The following is a 23107-nucleotide window of genomic DNA, read 5'->3' as shown; positions in this document are numbered from 1 at the left end:
AAATATGTAAATTATTGCACATTGTATGTCGACCTACATATCCGAATGTACAGAGCATAGTATATTAACAGTTAAACGTTCAATTATATGATATGTATAGAGCATGATCAATATCCTATATGAAAAAAATTTGTATTATCACCAATTTTTTAACGTCACTTATTGTTGAAACTTATCGTAACACAAAAATATTAAATAAAAAATAAACGTCGCAAATTTTATGAAGGATTTCAATTTTAAGTGAATATAGTTTGAATAATCAAATTGACAATATACATAAAGAAAATATATCTGCATATATTTAGCAATAGTTCGTTTTTGGCGATAGAAAAGAAATAAGATATAATATCCTTTTCATTAACAATGGATTGATCACGGGCTCCAGGCGATGGATATACCCATTATTCTATAATCGTTGAAAAAAACATATTCCACGAGTATTACTGTTTATAAAAATGTATATCATAGGTGATTAAAAATCATGAACATCATATGCAGAAAGTTCATCCACAACAATTAAAATCACGTAAAACATTCGTGTAGTGAGTGCATCGGAATAGAAATGGTCTAAGCATAAGAGATAGTATGATTTCTTCAAAAACTTATTTGGTTTTTTTTGGCTCATAAATGTTTTCACTTTATTTATTTTATCTTTTATAAACTTTTATTACACGTCTCCAACGGGTCTTGTCTCTTATATTTTCTGTCACTTCCACTGGACTAAAAAAAAAAAAAAACAATACTACTTTTTAATTAATTTTTAAAACAAACTAATTTAACATACTATGTATTATATTCTTATAACTTTTTATTCTTATATAGTTATATTTTATACATTTATATATATTTGTTTGTTATTGGTGAAGCGTAACTATACAATAATAATATACTATATGTCACTAAAAAGAAATTAATTTAACAATTCTCAGAAGAATATTTTGTGTCATCGACGTAAAATTGGATTATATGAAATCTGATTTGGTTCTCTAAGGATACTGAAAATAAGTTTATTTAAAGTATCCATTTCCAAATAGACCAAGTGTTTAATTAAAATAGGTTATGAATCATAACTTATGATTTATCCGTAACTATCGCTGATATACTATTTATTGATATGAGACATCAAGTTTCACTTAGTTATATATTTATTAAATCTAATACTGTATTTTATTTTATAATTGAACCTAGGCCAGTAATAAATAAATAAGTAAATAATATATATAGTAAGCTAATAATAATAATGTGTTATACAATATAATATATATATATATACATGTATTATATGTATACTATATAAACGTATAATGCTATGATGTATAATAGCTTTTTAAATAATTTAAGTTTAATATGAAATGCTTAATAATGCTTGTCATGCATAAAGTAAACGTATAAGCAGGTGTAAAATTCGCTTAAAAATACTTATAACATGATGTAAACAATAATAAAATCATTTTCCCAAAGTACTTAAAATCCCTTAAACGCGGAATATTGTTTTCCTGCAACACAGAGCCATAATGCTAGTTAACTGGTTTACCTTCCTTTAAGGTAAATCTATTGCCATTAGTTGGGGTCAATAAATAATTATATATTTACACTCATTGTTTAGTGACGCAAACGGCTAAGTAGATTTTCCTCTCACATAAAAAAAAAAAAAAAAATGCACTCCAATAATAATAAAGTTCAGAACCAATATAGCGAATATTATGCCAAACGGAATGTCGAGTGTTTTTATTTTACCAGTATAAAAGATTATACGACACACACAATAAGTTACAAGCGATGTTAAATAGTATGTTATGTGAAAAAAAAATAACAATAAATACACATTTGAACGGTAAAAATGGAAATGAACTTCTGAATCTATGTCAGTAGTAATAATATTGAAATTTGCATTCAATTACTGTTTATACAAAAAATACACGATATACACTGCAAAAACCGCATTTAGATTATTTTTAAATTTTATGAAAAACTGTAAGAAATTATGCGTTTAAAAATCTGTATTTTTTGTTATCATCAGAATTCAATAACTTTTCAGTTTTACAATAATACTGTAGTATAACTTATGTATATAATGGATTGGTTTAAAGAAATATTTCTCAATTTTCGTTTAAAATATTTCCATAAATATTTCATTGCGAAGATTTTTTTTATGTAATATAAATAACTGTAGTGTATGATTCTAGAACTGAATTTGCACTATAATAAAAATATGTATTTTATGTAAAAATATACTACAGGTTTCAATATTTTGTTATGCATACTATTTTCTTGTAATTTTAATATTTGTGTAAAATAGTAAATTGAACATATTAATATATTTTATACATTTTATACATTTATGTGATAAAATGTTATTAGCAGTCTTGTGAAATCTTATCTGGTGGGAGACCGAGAAAATAAACATACTCAGCTTAGCTATTCTCATACTCTCAAAGTACCAAATTTACACTTTATAATTGTAAGACTTTGTATACGTTTTACTATTCGTGTAAACAAATACAATTAGTTAGTTACAGAAGTACCTACCTAATATTAGAAGTAGGTTTTGCCGTAAACGGATAATATTGTTGGATTGCAATTTACAAAATCACAAACAGAATACAAATTCATCAAAACACATTATTGATTATGTGTACCTATAGCTTTTGCAAAATATTTATCGTGTTCTTTGTATTGATTCACATAATTAGTTCTAAATTATCTACAGATACCTACATTATACATTTCATGTTTTAAAGCTAAGTAAAACGGGGAACCGTAAGTTCCTACATGAAAAAAATGGTACATTATATAAGTTCTAACATGGTGGGAGACAGATATATATACATTTTATGATATTATAATTGTAATAAGATATTAAATTGATGATATAAAAATAAAATTTAGAAGAATATAATAGTGTGGAGTAAGTGATGAAATAATATAATCATGCTTGTTTCAATCGCTATATATGGTATATTAAATTTTTTGACTCATGAAATATTTTTAACTGATATTAGATTGATAATTTATAAATTATATATAATAAACTATTATTATATTAATAATATATGCAGTGTAGGGACTTACGTACGTACCTTTTTTTTTATCGTATAGGAACTAACATATTATGTATTTTGTTTTACCTGCTTAGTGCTTAGTCTCGTGAATGAACTTACATTCATTCAGTAAAACAATGGTTTCGTTTAAGTACTCGAATATAAAATCGAATTCTCAATCACAAAATTATGTTGGGTTACAAGAATAAGGAAACAGACAATGTCGGGATTGGGTGTATTTTAAATTTTTTCATTAGATAATTTTGATAAAATCCTATAATACATTTCATAATATACTATAATGTAGGATGTATTCGTCATACGAGATACACATATTCAACGGACGTCAGAGCTACGAATATTTGTTTTGAAAATACGACGATCTTACGACCACCGGCAGTTGGCGCCAAACTTGTTACACTTGTCCGGAGATGAGTCCATCGTCTATATAATATATTATATTATACTGTCTTCCATGATGCCGTTTCTCTATTCCGACTGCAGATGACTACTATATAAGTACACATCGTTTTTTGACAACGCAGTAGTGCAATTATTGTTATTATTATACGAGAAGACCATTAGTCGGCGTCGTTGGGCCCGGCTTGCAAAACAATAACAGCGAGTTTTCACTTTAAAATCTAAACGCTAATCGCCAAATGTCTCAAGTTCCACCACGCCCTCTCCACTAATCCACCACCTCTTCGATGGAAAAGAAATGATTAATATCTTCCTTGCGCGACTGCAAATCGATTCGGAAACATTATGCCTCGTTCGAAACGTCTACAAATAAAGTATATAATTACGATTTTTAATTACTAAATTATACTACCAAATTCCCATTTTGAAGGTATTAACTTTAGTATAACTGGTCGGTGGTTCGATTATTATCGGGTCCAGCTTCTCTATGCATCATGGTACCGTTACATGCTTACCAAAATCTGCAGTAGAGAAATATTAATAACTCAATATGTTGTAGCTTAACTGATTTTATACTCTACTGCATTTTTTTTTTTTTTATCACTAATATAATAATTATACTCAGTGGGTTGGATAATATGTATTTTAGGGAATCGTCTAATGATAAGATTATAGTAACGGTAGATTAGATTCTAATCTACCGTTACTATAATCAAATTGGCCTTTCAGCTTACAAGATTTTAATGGCTACTATTAAAAAAATACATGTTATCTATTGTATGGAAATTAAAATAATTTGTACTTTGTATTATGGCTTATGAATCTTAGTCGATCAACTATACAGTTTTATATGAATCTAATCATGACGTATAATAAGGTATTCCCAATTAAATGTTACTGTGATTAAATACGTAGAATTTAATATTTATACTTTTAAATATCACATACCTGAAGAATACCTACTACATAACATAATTATTATGTTTTATACGCCATACGATTATAGGTATGTAAAAAAAATATAGCAGATTACCTGATATAGTTTAGTTAGAGTAATTTAATATTGTGCATTGTAGTGCAAATTTTAAGAACCATAGAACTGGCAACAAAGTAACAAAACAAAACTAAATATAGATAAATGCAATGAATTTATATAAACATATATATTTAAAAAAAAAAAAAAAAAAACGTGATGAAGTAATATATTGTTATACCCTGATAATTCTAACAGTATTTAACATTAACATTCCATACTATATGAATTAATTAATAGCCTAGTTCACTTACTGTAAAATTCAGATTTGATTTTAGTTTGCAAATATTGCTTATTATTTAATTACAAAAAAAAATACTTAAATATTATACAAAATATGCTTATAACGTGACTTGTAAGTTAATTATACACTGAGCATTAAATATTTAACCAAATTTACAGATCTCCCATTGATATTCAATATTCAATACAATAATGTGTAGTATGAGTGTGTGCTTGTGTGTATTTGTATTTAGTTATCAGTTAGTGGCTTTTTGCCCATTATAATGCATTATCACCGACGGCACCCGATCGCAGTATAATGTCCTTTTCTAGAACTGTTCACGGTCTGCCTCAACACCCATCGTATTTTAACACTATTAATTTATATTTGGTCCATTTCCAACATTTTCATATAACCATATTTTCACACAAGGTCTTCCATCGATTTTAGAGTACTCGTATATTTACCATCGTAAAAGAATTCACGCTCTCATCAATAATTAAAAAACATATATAAAAGTGAATAATATATATATATAGATACATACACTCTTTTCCACCCGGTAAAAAATACCATCACGACCTAATGAAAACAATACATCTATACCAATATGACAATATTTTACTGTTCCATAATAATATTATAGGTGTTTTTTTATGGTGACTCACGTTTTTGAATTTAATTTTACCATTTATTGTATTACCATAATATTTTATACATATTATTTCATAGATCAAAAACTATAATCACATAATTTATAATAAAATTCCGTGAGAATTTAATTACGATTTTCTTCCCAGTAGTGTAAAATGACTTGATGATATATACGACTAAATAATACATAAATTTAAAAAATATATATATTAATGTATTTAAATGTATTAAATATTAAGAATAAAGTGTGCAAATTCTATTAATATATTTATTAAAATACCAAGGTTAATAAAAATGAACTTATATTTTTATTAAACACTAGTCAGTAGTCACTAGATGCTCGGAATAGTTCCAAAGTTCTTATATACTAAAATTTAAAGTATAAGAAGAGGCACCCAACCTTTTTTGACTCAAAACACCCTTAGTTATTTTCTAATAATCTGGAGGCACCCTATGGCTTATAATCTATACTGAATACGCAATAGTAGTAGGTGATAATTTTGCGGTGCCTTGGTTGGGAACATCTGCATTAAATGCTTATAAAAAAAGTTCAGGTGTTGTATATTTATGGTACTCAATGACAAAGTAGTTTTAGAAAAACCAACACAAAATAATTATTTGATGTAGATAGATAATGATATTGTTTTATTCTAAAACATATACTATATGATAGGTACTATATTAGCAGTTGTAAGAAATAGGTATAAAATGTTATAGTTTGTTAATATTTCAAAATTCCTAAACATTTATACGTAGTTTTATTCGTGAAAAATAAAAAAAAATGTCCCATGTTCGATAAAAATAAAAGTTAAATTACTCAATATTAACTCCTGAATATGGGTTTAAATACTTGTTAATGGTGGTCATTACAAAAAACTAGATCTATAAAATAAAAATGTATAGTATGTAATATTTTAAAGGATTAAAATTTAAGGAGCTAAATTTTATTAATTTGTACAAATTATGTACTTACTCATTTATAATGATATAATAATATGTAATATATCATATTAATATATTCACTAAAACTAATCAAACAAAAAATTCCAGACCTTTTACCTTAAAGTTTATAATAGTATAAACATTAATTTTAGGCTAATACCGCGATTAAAAGATGAATTACAAGTGTTTTAAGTTCAAACTTAATTTTATTAATTTAAAATTGTTTTGATTAAACACCTACTTAAATAATTGAAATTAACGATATTCATATGTATTAATAAATTCTATACAGTATAAACCATGTAGTATGATATAGGGATTGCGTATGAAATGATTCCATAACATAAACTAAGAAAATATGTAAGACTATATACTAGTGTATAGTATAGTGGATTATAATTTTTTAAATAAAGCTATTTAAGTCTTAAACATACAATAATAAATAGCCTATATATAATGAAATTTCGTTTAAAAGAACTTTTACGTTGAAAGTTGAATTAGTAATTGATTTATATAAATCTAATCTATACCAGCATTATAGTCAAGTACCGACAGTAAATTTTTCTACAATATATTTTTTTCATAATATAACGACTATTACACTTACACATTATATTTGACATAAATAATCTTTGTTATTCTAATATTTAATGATTTAAATACAAAATGTTTTTAACATTTCATTTAAACACAGACATTAAAAAAAAATTACAGTTCACGATCTAACGATGCGTGACAACCAAGGTCATAGTTGACATGGATGGAGAGAACAGGATCATACTGAACGTCGGTGGTATCCGTTACGAGACCTATAAAGCCACATTGAAGAAAATACCAGCTACGAGGCTTAGCAGACTCACCGAAGCTTTAGCCAATTACGATCCTGTGCTCAACGAGTATTTTTTTGATAGGCATCCAGGCGTGTTCGCCCAAGTACTAAATTATTATAGGTAAGACGTCTTTATAATGCATAATCGACATACGAGTAATTATTAACATTAACCGGTTTTTTGTTTGTGATTTTGTTTCAGAACGGGAAAATTACATTACCCGACAAACGTTTGTGGACCACTTTTCGAAGACGAGCTGGAGTTTTGGGGACTGGACTCGAATCAGGTAGAACCCTGTTGCTGGTCTACTTATAGCATCCACAGAGACACACAGGTAACCGCAATTAAATACAATACATATGTTTGTATAAAATATGAACAAATTGAAATACTACGATATTATATTATGACTTCAGAACGTGTGAAAAGATACATCCAAATAAATTGTCTCTAAAATTCTTAATTTTGGCTGTTTTAAGGATATTTATACATTTTTATCTCTACACGGAATTCATTGTAGATGCAGCAACGTAGTTTTTAGTATAACAATAATTCTTGTATCCTTGTAAACTCATCATGTAATCAGATTAAATCCATTACGGTACGACATAAGCTATATTTGCATAACGGAAAAACCGTGAAATGCTTTCGTTACTCAAAAAGTTATGAAAGTTGTACACGTCTGTGTAAATACAAATCTGCGCTAAAAAATTGTACTTATAAGAACAAGTGATATGGTTAATGGATAGTAAGTTTCGGTTTTCCGCTCCTGATTAATGACTCAGCATTGATGAAAACAGCACGCACGTGAGAGAGAGTGAAAATCGGTGAGCGAATAGCGATGGGGTAACGAGAGAGTGTGTCACCCTTTTATATAAGATAAAAGGATCCATTACGACGCAACGAGTGGGATACCACTTCGAAAAATTCAACAACCAAACTCGATATAATACGAACTTTTTTCATTCTTTCGTTAATGTTTTTGAGTGCCTATATCAGTTATATTAACATTAACTCTGTTGAGAGCATTTTATTTTTATTTCTATTTTACTAAAATAAACCTTTGACGCAATTCCAGGCCACCCTCGCCATTCTTGACAAACTGGATATCGACTCCGAAAAACCGAACGAGGAGGAAGTTGCCAGAATGTTTGGTTACGAGGAAGAATACTTGGCTGGGACATTGAACCTTTGGCAGAGGACCAAGCCAAAATTATGGGCGCTCTTCAACGAACCGCATTCGTCGTTATCGGCCAAGGTAAGTGTGGTACGGACGTTTGCAAATATTATAAATTTAATATTCTAATCACGCTTGCAAATATTATAATATAATACGAATTAGCGTATAACAAACGAGTTGAACGCCATGAGATCCAAAATGGGATTTCACTTCATCACCAAGGGGTTATTGGTGATTTCCTGAAAATAGTTTTTTTTTTTTAAATTCTTCAAATGATTTGAAACTCTTAACATGCTCATATATCTTAAATGGCTTACATTTTTATTTTGAAGGTTTAGGAAGATAATGTCACAACATAAAAATGTCATCATACAAAATAATACATATATTATTGCTATTACCAACTGAGACCTAAATTATGTATCCCCTTGAGTATAAAAATGTGATCCAATATTGGATTTTTTTTTTAATGTGTATCATCAAATTCTTAATAGCAAAATATTATAAAGCTCATTTAATTATTAAAACCACTTTGATTATAAATATGTATAGCAACTCTTACAATTTAAAAAATGAACAAACAAATAAATTGGTAAAAAAAAATACATAGCATTTATTTCCATTATCACAAAACATCAACACGTGCATGATAATATTCATTATCTACACTATTATACAAACTATGAACATGAAACAAATTTCAATTTATTATTATTAAACAGAAATTAGTAGAATATGCAGGTAAAATAATAGTCAGTTTATGATTCTAAATTTTTTAGTGCTTAAATAAGGGTATACTGGAAAAATAAGATAAGAAAATTAAGAAATTTTAGTGGTACATATTAAGTTATTTGAGTCTTTAAAGCTATATACCTACATACTTGGAGTACTCTTAAATAATTCAATTACGGAGTATATTTTATGATGTATGTTTAATTAGGTATAAAAATATTAAAAAATTAAAAAAAACATAACTAAAATTTCCTATAATTAAGTTGTCTATCTAATAATTTTTATAATATTTAAGTTGATACAAAAACGTTATACAAAAATATAAAACACGTTGTGTAAATGGATATAACACAAAATTGTTTTGATTAAAAAATAGTGTATTTTTTTAGAAACTCTAAAGTTATTACTTATTATTTGGTTGAAATAAATTAAATGTATTTTAATTTAATAAATAATACCGTAAACCTTATTATTATTTTTTAAACGAATTATGTAACATGATTTATTATAAAGTGATGATAAGTTAATGGTGAGTTACGAGAGTAGTAATCTTAAAATACAATTTCTTAACATTTCGTTATGTGGTTAAAAATGATTATACTGAAATACATTAATAATTCAATCCGACATTCGTACCCACAAACAAAGGTTAGACTAAACAGTGAAAATCACACAATCCGTATAATTATTGTGTGCCTAATTTAAGTATTTATACAAAAAATCTACAACAGTTTGTAAATAACATTATAAATTGAAAAAATCTAAACCCTGATCGACTCTTAGAAATACGGATCTGATCAGGTCCTATATTATATTATAACATATAGAAATATACACGATCGACCGTTGAATTAATATTATCGAAACGAATGGTATAAATATGATTGCTGATATATGTATCAGTTGTTGTATGTTTGTACGAACAGTGTTCACGTTGGATGAGAAACATAAATAATTCTTTGTGTGATATTACACGTGAATAACATTAGAGTAACGTGGAAAATAAATTCATCCTATATGTGCATATACTATTATAATATGTGTGTGTGTGTGTTCGGCTATAGGGTTTCTCTATAAATAATTGATGGAAGTATATTTGTTACGTAGAACTTCTATAATACAATTTAAATCGATTTAGAGATATTTATTGACTTGCTATTATATAATCTGCATATATATTGTTCCCATTCATACATTGGTCGATCACACGCACAAATAAAAGTATTTTAATCAAAAACATTTATGATTTGTACCTTAACACTATAATTTAACAAATTATATGATAACAGTACAAAAATAATTAAATATATGAATCAAAAATAATTACACGAATGTCATCAATTAATAGGATACAATGATACCTATGATATCAAGTCGCAGGAATAGGGCAATCGAAAAACATAACATATTTCGCTCTCTTTCTCTCTCTGCACGGCTCAATACAATTAATAATCACCACAAAAACCAAACCGTAGAGCCGGCACCTATGAAGACCCATTAGCTCCGTTGGCGTGCTCGATTAATACATAAACCTAATAAATATAAGCTCGTCGAAATATTTTATTCGAGGGTTGTCTCGTTAGCCGTTAATAAATCGACAGCTGATCCGTAGATGTGTAAATAATGTGTGTGGTTTAAAAGTCCGGACTCATATCCCCATTAATATACAACATATTATATATATATTTACAGGTACATTTGTTTGTACGGTATACAGTCAGTATCGGCACGCCCTCCGATACGCAATATTGTAGGTTGAATAATAATAATAATAATAATAATATAATGGTTTAATTAATTGATCCATATGTACACAGAAAAAGTGACTTCCGGATCGTACAGACGGATGCCGTACAGTGATTACTGTCCAAATAATAATAATAACCATGATTACTATTATTATTATTATTATTATTATTAAAATTATTGGTATATACATGTAGAAATGACCAGAGGAATATCATAATGAAACGCAAACGATAAACATAATACAATTTTGGTATCTGCGTGTATAGAGTGCATAGCAGAGATTGGGTTCCTGATACACAAATTTAACTCAGACCTGTGCTCAGCTGATACCTATTATATAATATGCAATAACAATGGTTAAATTTAAGTCGGTAGGTATTATATTTGAATAGTGAACATCGGTCTGTAATTGACTCAGCTTAAGCTCCAAAACTCGGGGGGGGGGGGGGCTGCGATACATAGGTAATATATTATATAGGCAGTGAATTATCCTTAATATGCAAACTATGATGTCACATATGTCGCGTTTATAAGTTAATCTGTCAAGGATATTACGTGAGTTTTAATTAGTTTTTTTTTTTGTCGCATTTTGTCGCGTTACTGGTACAAAAGACAAAACTTGCATTATAAATTGCAAATAATATATCTACACTCTACAGCAACTAATTACTATTAATGTTCTATAGTTATGTACTCTATACAGTACTGACTAGAGACTAATTTAAAAAAATTATAACACAACAACATATTATTCAACTTAAGCAATTTAAATAAAAATCTATTTAATTTATTTTTCTGATTGCCGAGTATGGACAGTTTCGAAAAAAATGTGTGTGCTGTTTTCATCATTGAAATAATAAACTTTGAATATCTTTTTGTCAACTCATTTGCACAATAAATTTATGTTTGTAAAGAAATGAATTATGCATTTTAATTTCAATGACGCTTAAAAAAAAAAAAATAACAATAATAATAATAAATAAAAAATACTAAGAGATGAAAAAAAAATGTCATTAATATTATTTAATATTTTTGTTATATATATCTTTGAATTTTTTTTAAATCTTTCAATATGTCATCCTAAATGGACATATTCTTTATTTTCAACAAAGAGCATAATATTATTTCACATATGCCTGTACATGATATTAGTGTTGATACCTTTAGGTTAGACAAGGTAAACGACAGTGATATAGCAAGAGGGTATTTTGGGACTTGAATCCTCAACCTCTACTCTTCATTGGCCGTAGTTATGTAAAAAGTATATTAATGATTATGTACTATATAGTGTGATTTAGATTATACAAAATATATTGTCTTTAATAATAAAGTTTCTATTTCATATTTGATCATATCCAATATTTTTAATATTTAATATTGTTTATTAATATGACCTTTAATGACCACTGCAATACAGCGCGTGTAAAAACCTACCTCCACATATTAGGATTAAATCTTTTAATTACCTAGTAGGTATTAAAAGGATATTTGACTTGTTACAGCATTTGAAAATGATTTAGAGATTCAGATATTTTTGTCAGTTTCTGTTTACACATTAGTTTTATATAATGAGTTGTATTAAATACTATCATCGAGCAATTTTTTTGTGCTTCAACCAAAAGTTACTATAGTTTAACAATAAATTGACTAAAAAGATAAGTATGTGTCCTAATATTAATTAAAATCTTATAGCTACATTACTAATAATAAGAAGTTAAACTTTAATCATACTTATAAATTAATAATTAGTTTATTGAAATGAAATTATGTTATGTTGATAAAATGAAAAAATAGAACTTGATAACAATTTATGTGTTTTTTTCATCTTGATAATTTATATGAAAAAAAGAAATAGTAAACAACAATTTTTGGTAATTTGTAGAATATATTGCTAAACGTAAATTTATTAACTTATACAAATGTAAGGCAAAACAAAAAATTAGATAAAAGTATATTATTAGAGCTCTTAAAATATTATTCTGCAATAAATTTACATTTATATGTAACTAAATTTGACGATGTCATAAAGTAAAATAAAAATTATTTAAAAGCGAAATTTAACATAAAACATGGTAAATGTCAGCGGTATATTATTCAAATTACTGTCAAATTAGTGAAACCAATCCGTTAAAATTTATAGCGTACTCGTAAACTGCATCATATAGTGTTACTTCATAAATAATATAGTTGCACGTAAATCATTTAATAAATTTACTACTAAGCTGTGTGACAGTTGTTCAATAAAATAAAAACCACAGCTGATAGCAACTGCAAGTGTTTAATGGTCATATAATCGATAATATTTTAAATGATTAATTTTGTTTTAACACAATTCAATGTAATGGAAATGAGTATTGTTTTAATATGTTTTTGATAAAAACAAATCTTGAGATATCTTAAATAGGTTGTTTTTTATGTTGTTACTATAGCTGTAAAGTAAATTATATTATAAATGATCCATTAACCCGTTCTAAATAACACATTTGTAATAATAATTATATGTTAAAGCTTTTCACTTAATCATATTTTTCTTTTTTTAAATATAAATTAAATAACATACTAATGATTGTCTATTATATTTCTGTTAACACGTTCTAATAAATTAGCGTCTTAAAATGTTCAATTAACGAATAATACGTTTTCGTTCTAGTTACATTTTTTTTTCTAATACATTTTTTGTAATGCTTAGACAATATCTTAGAAACTCAAAATATACTCAAATTAAAAATTTGTTATTTGATTTTACTTCTACCATAATAATATATAATATATATCTCCGAAAACGTATCAATGAATATTCAATTACTACAAATATGATCCTGTTTTGTTTAGATAGGTTTTTTTTTTATTTCCAATTTTTTTTTTGCTCAAATTCTGATTTTGAAATCTATAAAAATCACTTCAAAATATTTTATTTGATACCTACCTATATTATTATTGTAAATAAAAATAAAAAAGATAATACTAATGTTGATAAAAAGCAGACTGCTTGAGAGCACAGTTTCGTTTGCATGAATTATTAATAAACTTCAAGTAAAAATTCTAACTAAGTAAAAACTTAAATATTTGATTTCATACTCAAAAATATAAATTCTTGTGTTTCTTTAAAAGTTATTTATTCTCAAGTCTTCGTGCAAATTTGTTTCTACCAAAACATAATTACATCATAATTTTATTAAAATGTCTCCGAGATTGTGAAAAACGTGACTTTTTGACATTTCTCTAGGTCGTCGCGCGTCCCAGAATTAATTTTAGGTCAGAAACGCAAATGAAAAGTGGCGGCATCACATAATAATAATTAATAATAATAATAATGCACATACATAATATACACACACACACAAAATCATACGCACACTATGATAAGCGACACGTTTTAACAGTATTTCAACTAGTCACAACTCTCTGGTGATGACTTGAACATTTTTTGGGGATAATATGTCTAAAGATAAACAACTAAAAAATTTAGCAGATATACAATATTTGAGTGGATGCTGTTTATGAAAATTTCGGTATTTTGTATATAAACATTTATTATTATAAATTAATATGCAATCTAAAATAATTTATTCATTTAATTAAATTACACATCACAGTATTTTTAAACCACGAAGTCTCAAGTACAGTTTAACAATATATTACAATCTATTAAATTTAATGTAAACCAAAAAATAAAATAAAATAAAAATATCTGTTTCTTTATTAGTAATACAATTTTTAATATTTATTTAGAGTTTTTTGTGGGTATTTTCATCACAAACGTTATTTAAGGTTTGCAAATAAGTTTACGGATACATTTTTAGATTGATTATGATTCTGGTTAGTTATTTTCTTAAAGTGCTTCAACTAAAACATTTTGTAGTATATAGCCGTGGCATTAGTCTGTAGTTTTTGGTTATTTTCCCAATATTAAAGTTAAAGGGACCTTCTATTGTTTTTAGTTTCAAATTAAATTTTTTTAACTGTTCATTGATCCATTTGGTTAGGTATGGTACTCCAGTATCGTTTTGGAGTTGTGTGTTTCACATGGAGCTTCAAGAGCTATTCTGAGAAATTTATTTTGTATCGTTTTTAAATTTTGTTTAGGATGTGGCTGCTCATTTTGGGCATGAAGTAAGTAAATATTATAAAGTATAATTAACTATGTATAATAAACTTAAGCAGGGTTCTCGAAAATAAAAATTACTATAGATGTTATGAATGAACTCAGAAACGAAAAATCGATTCACCATTTTAAGACATTATTAATTTGAAAATGTAAAAAATATTTTCATGGAAAATTACATTAGAGTACTTAACCCATCTGTCATAAAACGTTTTGACAATTCTAAATGAGGATTATAATATTTAATAAGTAGAAAAAAGTGTGATACTTACGGATAAATGTCATTAATTTAAGAATGATTTACTTAATTGTCATTACAAACCAAATTTTTAACATCACAACAAACATTTTTTGACGTTTGCATTAGGCTAATAAATGATAAAAAAAACTGTCTTCCCGTAAATTGGACATTATGCATTCAAAAATGTAAGAAAAAAATCAGTAAAATTGTGTTTTTAAATCAGTACCTGCCTTTGATTTATGTTTAATCATTTAGTGGTATGAATAATTCAGTTGAGGTACATAATATATTATATTATATTAGGGTTAGTTGAAACAATATATTGCTTATGTATTTGGTCTTGAAAACTCATTGGTATATTAAATTCTCCACCAATTTTCATGAATTTTTTTTCAATCAATTGAGAAAGATTTACACGTCTTCAAATTTCAATGTGACAAACATCATGGTTGACCGAATTATAAAAAAGATAATATGTATTATGTAATTAAAAACATGTATAATTTACTTAAATATTAATTCCATGAACATGAAATGTTTTATATCAACATATTAATAATAAATTATATTTTAAAATATAATATAATCACTTATAAATTATGTAACATTTACTTTATGTAAATTAGATTTCTTTTTTACAAAATGGGTTGTGTCATTAAAGCTATATTACATTATTATCATGCGTATTATGCGTACCAATGTGTGATGTCTATGTGAATTTATATACATCACAAAATATTATTTTATTAAATATTGTATTACGTATGTATTTAATGAGTATTGCATTATAAATTACCATCTAGCCTATAAAACATAAAACACGTTTTATATTGTGAAAGAGGAAGCGTGTTATTATATAGAAAAAAAAATTATGATCGTTTTAGTATTATATATCTAAATGTACATACACAATTTGTAGCGATCTATATTTTTCATACTTGACCATACCGATTTTAATATATGGTAAAATATTAACTGTAATAAAGACAAAAAAGACAAATAAAGAAAATAAGAAAATTCGATACAAAAAAACAAACATTATGAGGTATATTTTAAAATAATATATCACGTGAAGTGGTAATAAATAATGATTAAGAAAAAAAAAGAAAGAAAGATAACTATGTTTTTAAAATGATTTACAATTTTTAACAAAATTATAAAAATGTAATAAGAAATACGAGTAGGTATCTACAATAAAAAACAAAACAGATAATTTTAGATATAGTATGTATTTCAATGAGTGAAAATTTAATATTCTTTATATTATTGTAATTTATAGCTATAACATATAGACTGATCCTTAATATACTGACTGACTTATAAATATGTAATTAATTTATATGATAAATTAGTTGGCCTAATTTACGTACAACACAGTATACACAAATAAAAATTGAAAATCTCTGAGAAAATCATCAGCCAATTCAATGTATCCGTTTTCAAGGTTTCAGACATGCAATCTTATTGTAATCACCTGTATAAATATATTGGATATGGAAATTTCCATACTTTACATAATATATGTCAATAACCTGCTGATACATCTACAAACAGTGCCTTTTTGTAATGGATACCATCTGGACTATTACAGGGGTTGTCATGCTTTTAATCAAATCTCAAATTTCTTTTTCTAGTATGATGATAAGCTCCAATTAAAATAAATTTATCGATAAAGCGATAAACGTAAAATATAACGTTAAAACTACTCTGAATACGAATTTTCCATTATCCTCCTATTCGAATTTTTGAAATTCCAAGCCCAATAAATGGCGTTCATTCTTATCAATTTCTGAGCAACTATTAAACATTTAATCCCCTTACTAACTACTCTCATAGAGAAACTTAAGCACTCTCGCAATGGTAATAAATGATCCAAATAATAACATTCATTCGATCATAATCTTTTAACGGAATGCCAAATAACTATTTCATCAAAAAAATCAACTTTCTGCATTCCTCCGAACAAACTTCATTGATAAATGAAAATTTAATCGTTGAAAATTGAAAATTCCAACAAAATTTAAAAAAAATCTAATATATCTAAAATCTTATTGATATAAGTTCATGACATACTCTCTTCTATCACGTAGTTATCCAATTTAGTTAAATTTTATTTTATTTTATTTATTTATTTATTTTTTTTTTGTGAGAGGAACCCGTGGCAACATAGGCCATTGGGTGTGGGCTGGTACGGTAGGGGTTATTTTGTGTATTTGTTTGTAAGGTTTTTAAGTTAGTAGGGCTTAACACGTGTTTGTGTATGTGTGGCAAGGGTATGTTGCTAAAAATCCCGGGTGGTCACCCATCCGGGAGCTAGCAACTGCGGCCTGTACGTACCTACACTCAGTGCGTTTCCGCAGATTAAGCGTAATACGCCTCACCAAGCCACTTAAATTTTATTATATTTACCTATTTTTTTTTTTTTTTATTTAGAAATACGCCTCAACTACCAGGGTTATTGGCGTTTAAGATATACATGTTACAGTTTAATTATATTTACATAATGATACTAGAGTATAAAGAAGAAAAGTATATAAGATAAATAATATGATATCAATAAATATATAGTTATATTTTTTGTAGAAGGTTCGTTTCTTTGAGAAGTTCTAGGAGTGAAGATGTTCTTTCCGTGTTTGGTGCTAGTATTTCACATAGGTTGTTGGGGAGCATGAGTTTTTCTCTGGCATCTTTTATATTTACCTATTATACCTACTATTTGTGTAGATTGTATTCCTAATGTTGATAAAAATATAAAAAAAATATGTGACAAACGTAAGTCGTAATAAGTATATGCCACAACTTAAACAAATACATTTAAAACATATTAGTGTTTTAATCTGAAACTATTTTTAAAATATTTACTTAAAAAAAAAAATATAGTGCTATATAATATATATATATTTTTTTTAATGAGTTGAGGCTTCAATATCTGAAGTTACCAGCTTGCGGGGGTTATTAATCGGTTTTTACTATTGGGAGATTATGGTTGTTTTAGAATACGTGTAATGTGTACGATGATTCGTAACTAAAAATAAGATGGTCAGTGGTCACCCATCTGGGATCCAGCGTCACCGTCCGATCTTTGACCTCAGAGTGCATAAGTGATTGCGGCTACTAATAGTACTACTATGATATCAAAATCATAACTAGCATTGGCTAAGGAATAATATGTTAGGTAGTCATTAAAATATCGTATACAAATTTTTAAAAATAAAAATATATTTAAATATAGCCATTGGGTATATCATAGTATCCAAATAAAGTGATATAAATTAATTCGAATAAATATTAAAACATCGAGTAGTATATATTACCTATGGTATAATGTTAATGGAAACGGGAACTCGTACAGTAATCATAAATAATTGTTTTTTCCATGCAGTATAATACATTTTAACGAATGCGTCTTAGAAAAAAATAACCCAAATAAATCAAATTATTTTTGCATTATAATTTTTATACTAATTTAATTGTAACTGTAAATCGAGCTCTTTTTCAGAATTTATTTTTTTTTCACAATATAATATGTAAGTAAATCAAAGTTATAATATTATTAAACAATTTTATTCATTTTATACCTAACCAAATAATAACGTAATGTTTATGTCAAAATCGCCATCAATGATACCTATTTTAATTTGGAAATGTTAACATTTCATTATTTTCATATACTATGCGGTTTACTTTTGCGATCTGTATACGTTTGTAAATACTACAAATTTACAATAATACAAAGGCGTAGATCCTTGAAACGTTTGAAAAACCAATTAATGTTTAGATAAAACTGACATATTTAATGGTTTGAATTTGGTAAATAACATTTGGTATACAGTCCTATCTAAATACCAAAATACAGTTGGACTACACGCCTACGTGCTATTTATTAATTGTGGTTCGTTTCTATACTCATGATAAAATAATCCAGCGTTAAAAAACCTAATTTTTCATCATGTTTTTCCGATGATGCATTTATATATTAATTTTCTAACCAAATAAAAACATATACTAACACAAAATACATGCGTACCTATTAAAATTCAGGATTTTTTTAAAAAATATTTACACTCGTCATTGCATACAAGACGTTTAGTATACGGAAAAAGGTTTTTCTGAAATTGACCATTGACTTCAAATTGATATCAAAATTAACTACCTGTATACTAACGTCCACGGTTTTATACATAATATCTAGTCCAAAACCCATATGAGTACCTTTTTATGAGCATATTTTACTAAAAAATGAATAGCGTGATAGTTTTATATTTAAATAATAACTGTATAATCTGACTCAACCCAAGAAAAAATTAACAAACATAAAATACGATGCTATACCTCGATTTAACATTTAAAGAGACTAGATCTCAATTCATGGGAAAATCTGCATCGGTGTATCTCGTCTTGTGTACTAATTTTATCGAGTGGACCATTCACCTTCAGTGGATTAGATTTAGATATAGCACTTGGTATATTTTCAAACCCAGTTAGGTTAGGTTAGGTTTGTATTTTACTAAAATCTCTCGTTAAAATTGATAGAGTGGTTTTTTTTTTCATTCTATAGACAACAAATATAAATATATATATATATATATATTATATATAGGTACATTGTCTTTGTGTTACGAACCTCCAAGGAGGTTTGTGCACAAATAAAATAACGAACACTTCCGAACTAAATATTACTTTCTATATTTAAAACTTGAAAAGAAAACTTACAATTACAATAACTGAATTAATATTATGAATAAAATGGTCTGACAATAAATCAGGTTCTGGCGAGAATAACAATGTTCTGTCTTACTACTCTAGAATCCATCTGCCACGGCTTGCTATACGAGCAGTAACTATAGCTCGCTTTGCCTGGAATTGCTGACGCAGCCATCCTTCCAGACAGTCGCCGTCTTACAATATTACTATCTACTATTATAATATAATATACACTAACCATAGACTTCTATACTTACTTATTATATTATTATTATTATTATTATTACTTACTTATTATAGAAGTCTGTGATACTAACCAATATAGCCAGGGGTTCATAACATTTGATTGTTCATTTAAATTAAAAACAACTCATTATATATAATTATAGTTAATAAAAAAAAAAATTTTAACTATAACTCATACAAATAATCGAAATGTCCGGTTGTTGGATTCACTTAAAAGATTTTTCTATTATGTTTGAAGTTAAACAAATTATTTTTGTCGTTAAATTTTGTGATCCAACTGTCACAGAAGAGTTGCCATCAACTGAAAACGGATATCACTGTTATATTAATGACAACCCAACCTCACGTGATGACAGAATTGTATATTATAATATATGGGGCGTTAATGGTAGGTATTCACCTCTAAATAGCACTTTAGAATTCAGAGTAGTACCTAAAATAGTATAATACATAATGAATTACACGATTATTATATTAAGAAATGACCGTGGGCGTCTGGTAAATGAAGATTATTTTAGTCCTTATGCAGATATTATTATGCATACCTAATAATATTATACTGTTTGACGTTGCTATGGATACTTGGAAGAATTGTCAAATGTACCTTTCCCTGTTTCGATTTTAGATACCCTCAGAATATTATTTGAAAAAATATGACTTTCCTGACTAAAGTTGACTAATAATTAAAATTATGATAACTGTGTTTCACCAAACTGCATTCTCACCCTAACCCTCTAATATCTAGACTAGCTACTCATACGATTTCTGGAAATTAACTACTTCGTCTAAGAAGAAATTGTTGCAGATGTCTTCTTAACGATTAACAAAAAAAAAAAATAATAATAATAATTACTCAAATAAAAAGAATATATCAAATTATATTTAAACATAAATAAGTGAGATCACTGGATGGTTTTTTTCTTCATCCTATTTATGTTTTTCTAAATTATATTGCAGCACATATTCTTATTATGCCTTTATGTATACATTTTATATTCTCTAATAAAAATTTAAAAAAAAAAAAAAAAAAAAAAATGATAACTATTTTACGTGTAGTTCATTATTTTATAATAATAAAAAATAAGAAAATTAAAAAAATGCCCACAAATGTTTGTATTTATTTACAATTAACATTAATTTGGCAAAAGTATATTTAAAAGTAAAAAATGTGAATAGACACCTAATTTTAACTGATGCACTATTTCTCCGTCGCATTACACTTTTTTTTTACTCAATCAAAATTAAACATATCTACGGAGTTATGTATAAGACATGGTTTATATTATTATTAGTTATAAAGATTTTTTTGTATTTTATACATATTTCAAAAAAAAATAATGTTTAGTTACTTTTTGGTTAGCGGAAATATATCTGACTATTATCCTTATTAAATAACATTAACTACGACGACTTGTATGATAATATAATTGAACATGTTGACAAAATGTGATAAATTATAGAAAAATGTTAACTTAAACAAGTAAACGATATAATTATCTGTCAATTTCATAACTTAAATGATTTTCTCCATTTTTGAAACGTCTTAAAAAATGTAAAAAATAATAAATACGTAAAATATGAAAAATTATAAACACCACAGTATGAAACATAATATACATAAAATTATATTATTTATATAAAAAAGTATTCTATGATTATTATTTATTATTATTCATTATAAGCATTGTAATTTTTCATGACACATTTTGTACGCTTATAAATAGGTAGATTATACTTTTGTAGATTTTGAGTGGATTTTACAATGTTGTGTATATGTGTATTTTTTTTGTGTCAATGTACACGATATAATGTCGAAACAGTGCTAAGATTTTTAACTTCAGTAGCTTTTTCGTCTGAAAAGTGAATGTAGTTGGTGTATTGGGGAGGTAACATTTTGAATTTGAAAAAAAAAAAAAATTAAAGAACAACGGGAATTATTAAGCAAAATCAATTTTTGAGAAAATCAAATTTTGATATTTCTGTAACTTTAAAACATATTATCGTAAACATGTGGAAATTTCACTGAATGTTTTAACTACCATTTTATATACATGATACAATTTTCAAAATATTTCAAATCTTTTAAAGTTATTTATAGACATTTTAAATTTTCTAACTTTTTTTTAAATGACTATACAATTTTATTCGTTTGGTAAAAAAACTTCATAATTTAATACAAGGCTACTAATATGTTTTCGGTACTAAAAAAATATTAAACATACATGGTCACAATATTTTTAATAAAATAATAAGCATTGAAAGTTCAAATTTTGACAAAATACGTAAAAGTTGTTTGAAATAAATTATTAGATATTCAATCAACCTCTCTTGTACCGATGTTCTTGTTTTGTTGTTATTCAAATACGTATAACTATAGAAAATTAAAATTCATACAATATGTTTATTTTATCAACTCTTATACTTAATAAAATTTTCTAAATATTTCAACAATTATAAATAAATAAGTTATTTATAGTCTTATAGAAATTTGAGATTTTCCGACTTTTCTTAGTTTATTATTCTTATTGGGCCAAAAAACTTGAAAATTTAACACAAGGATCCCAATAAGTTTATATGATAGCAGTTAGAATATGTTTAAAATATGTGGTTTGATTTTTTTTTAATAATAAATTGTTTATACCTCCTATGAATGACTGACTGAGTTGGGTACATAATAAATCTGTTTTGAATAATTTCGAATTTATTTTATAGTTACCTAAATTGTTTTAGATTCTGAACGGAGCGATGAATGTATTGATTTAACCATGATGTGTGTGTGCTTTTTTTTTGTGGGTCTGTCATCACGTTTTGGAGTAGTAAAAGTGCTTCGGTTTTTGACTTAAATACTTCATCGATCAGAAAGTGAATCTACTTGATAATTTGGGGGAAGAGGGTGTAAAATGTAAAAAATTCTTAATACTTTTCAAAATAATCGAGAAAAACAAACTAAAAATTAAGGAAAAATGGGAAATTTTACGCACAATCAGTTTTCGACAAAATTGATTTT

At 26.4% G+C, this 23107-nt stretch overlaps 1 protein-coding gene across 8 annotated transcripts in view; it reads left to right on the top strand.

The window, feature by feature from the left end:
• The window catches only part of LOC107163488 (potassium voltage-gated channel protein Shaw-like), a 198981-nt gene that overhangs the window by 132118 nt on the left and 43756 nt on the right, over positions 1-23107 (top strand). For 6 of the 8 annotated variants that reach the window (XM_089227879.1, XM_089227884.1, XM_089227877.1 and 3 more), the window contains 3 exons: positions 7028-7263; positions 7345-7477; positions 8222-8410. In XM_089227879.1, the coding sequence (XP_089084005.1) occupies positions 7070-7263; positions 7345-7477; positions 8222-8410 (516 nt within the window). In that variant the 5' untranslated portion in view covers positions 7028-7069. Of the gene's footprint in view, positions 1-7007; positions 7264-7344; positions 7478-8221; positions 8411-23107 lie in introns of all 8 variants that reach the window. The other 2 variants (XM_089227883.1, XM_089227878.1) reach the window with 2 other exon arrangements.

Source organism: Diuraphis noxia, unplaced genomic scaffold, assembly GCF_037042655.1.
Source record: "Diuraphis noxia isolate RWA-SAM2 unplaced genomic scaffold, SU_Dnox_SAM2 contig0004, whole genome shotgun sequence".
NCBI classification, from domain to species: domain Eukaryota; kingdom Metazoa; phylum Arthropoda; class Insecta; order Hemiptera; family Aphididae; genus Diuraphis; species Diuraphis noxia.
Note: the sequence above shows the minus strand (reverse complement) of the source record. Positions and strands in the feature narration are given on the sequence as shown.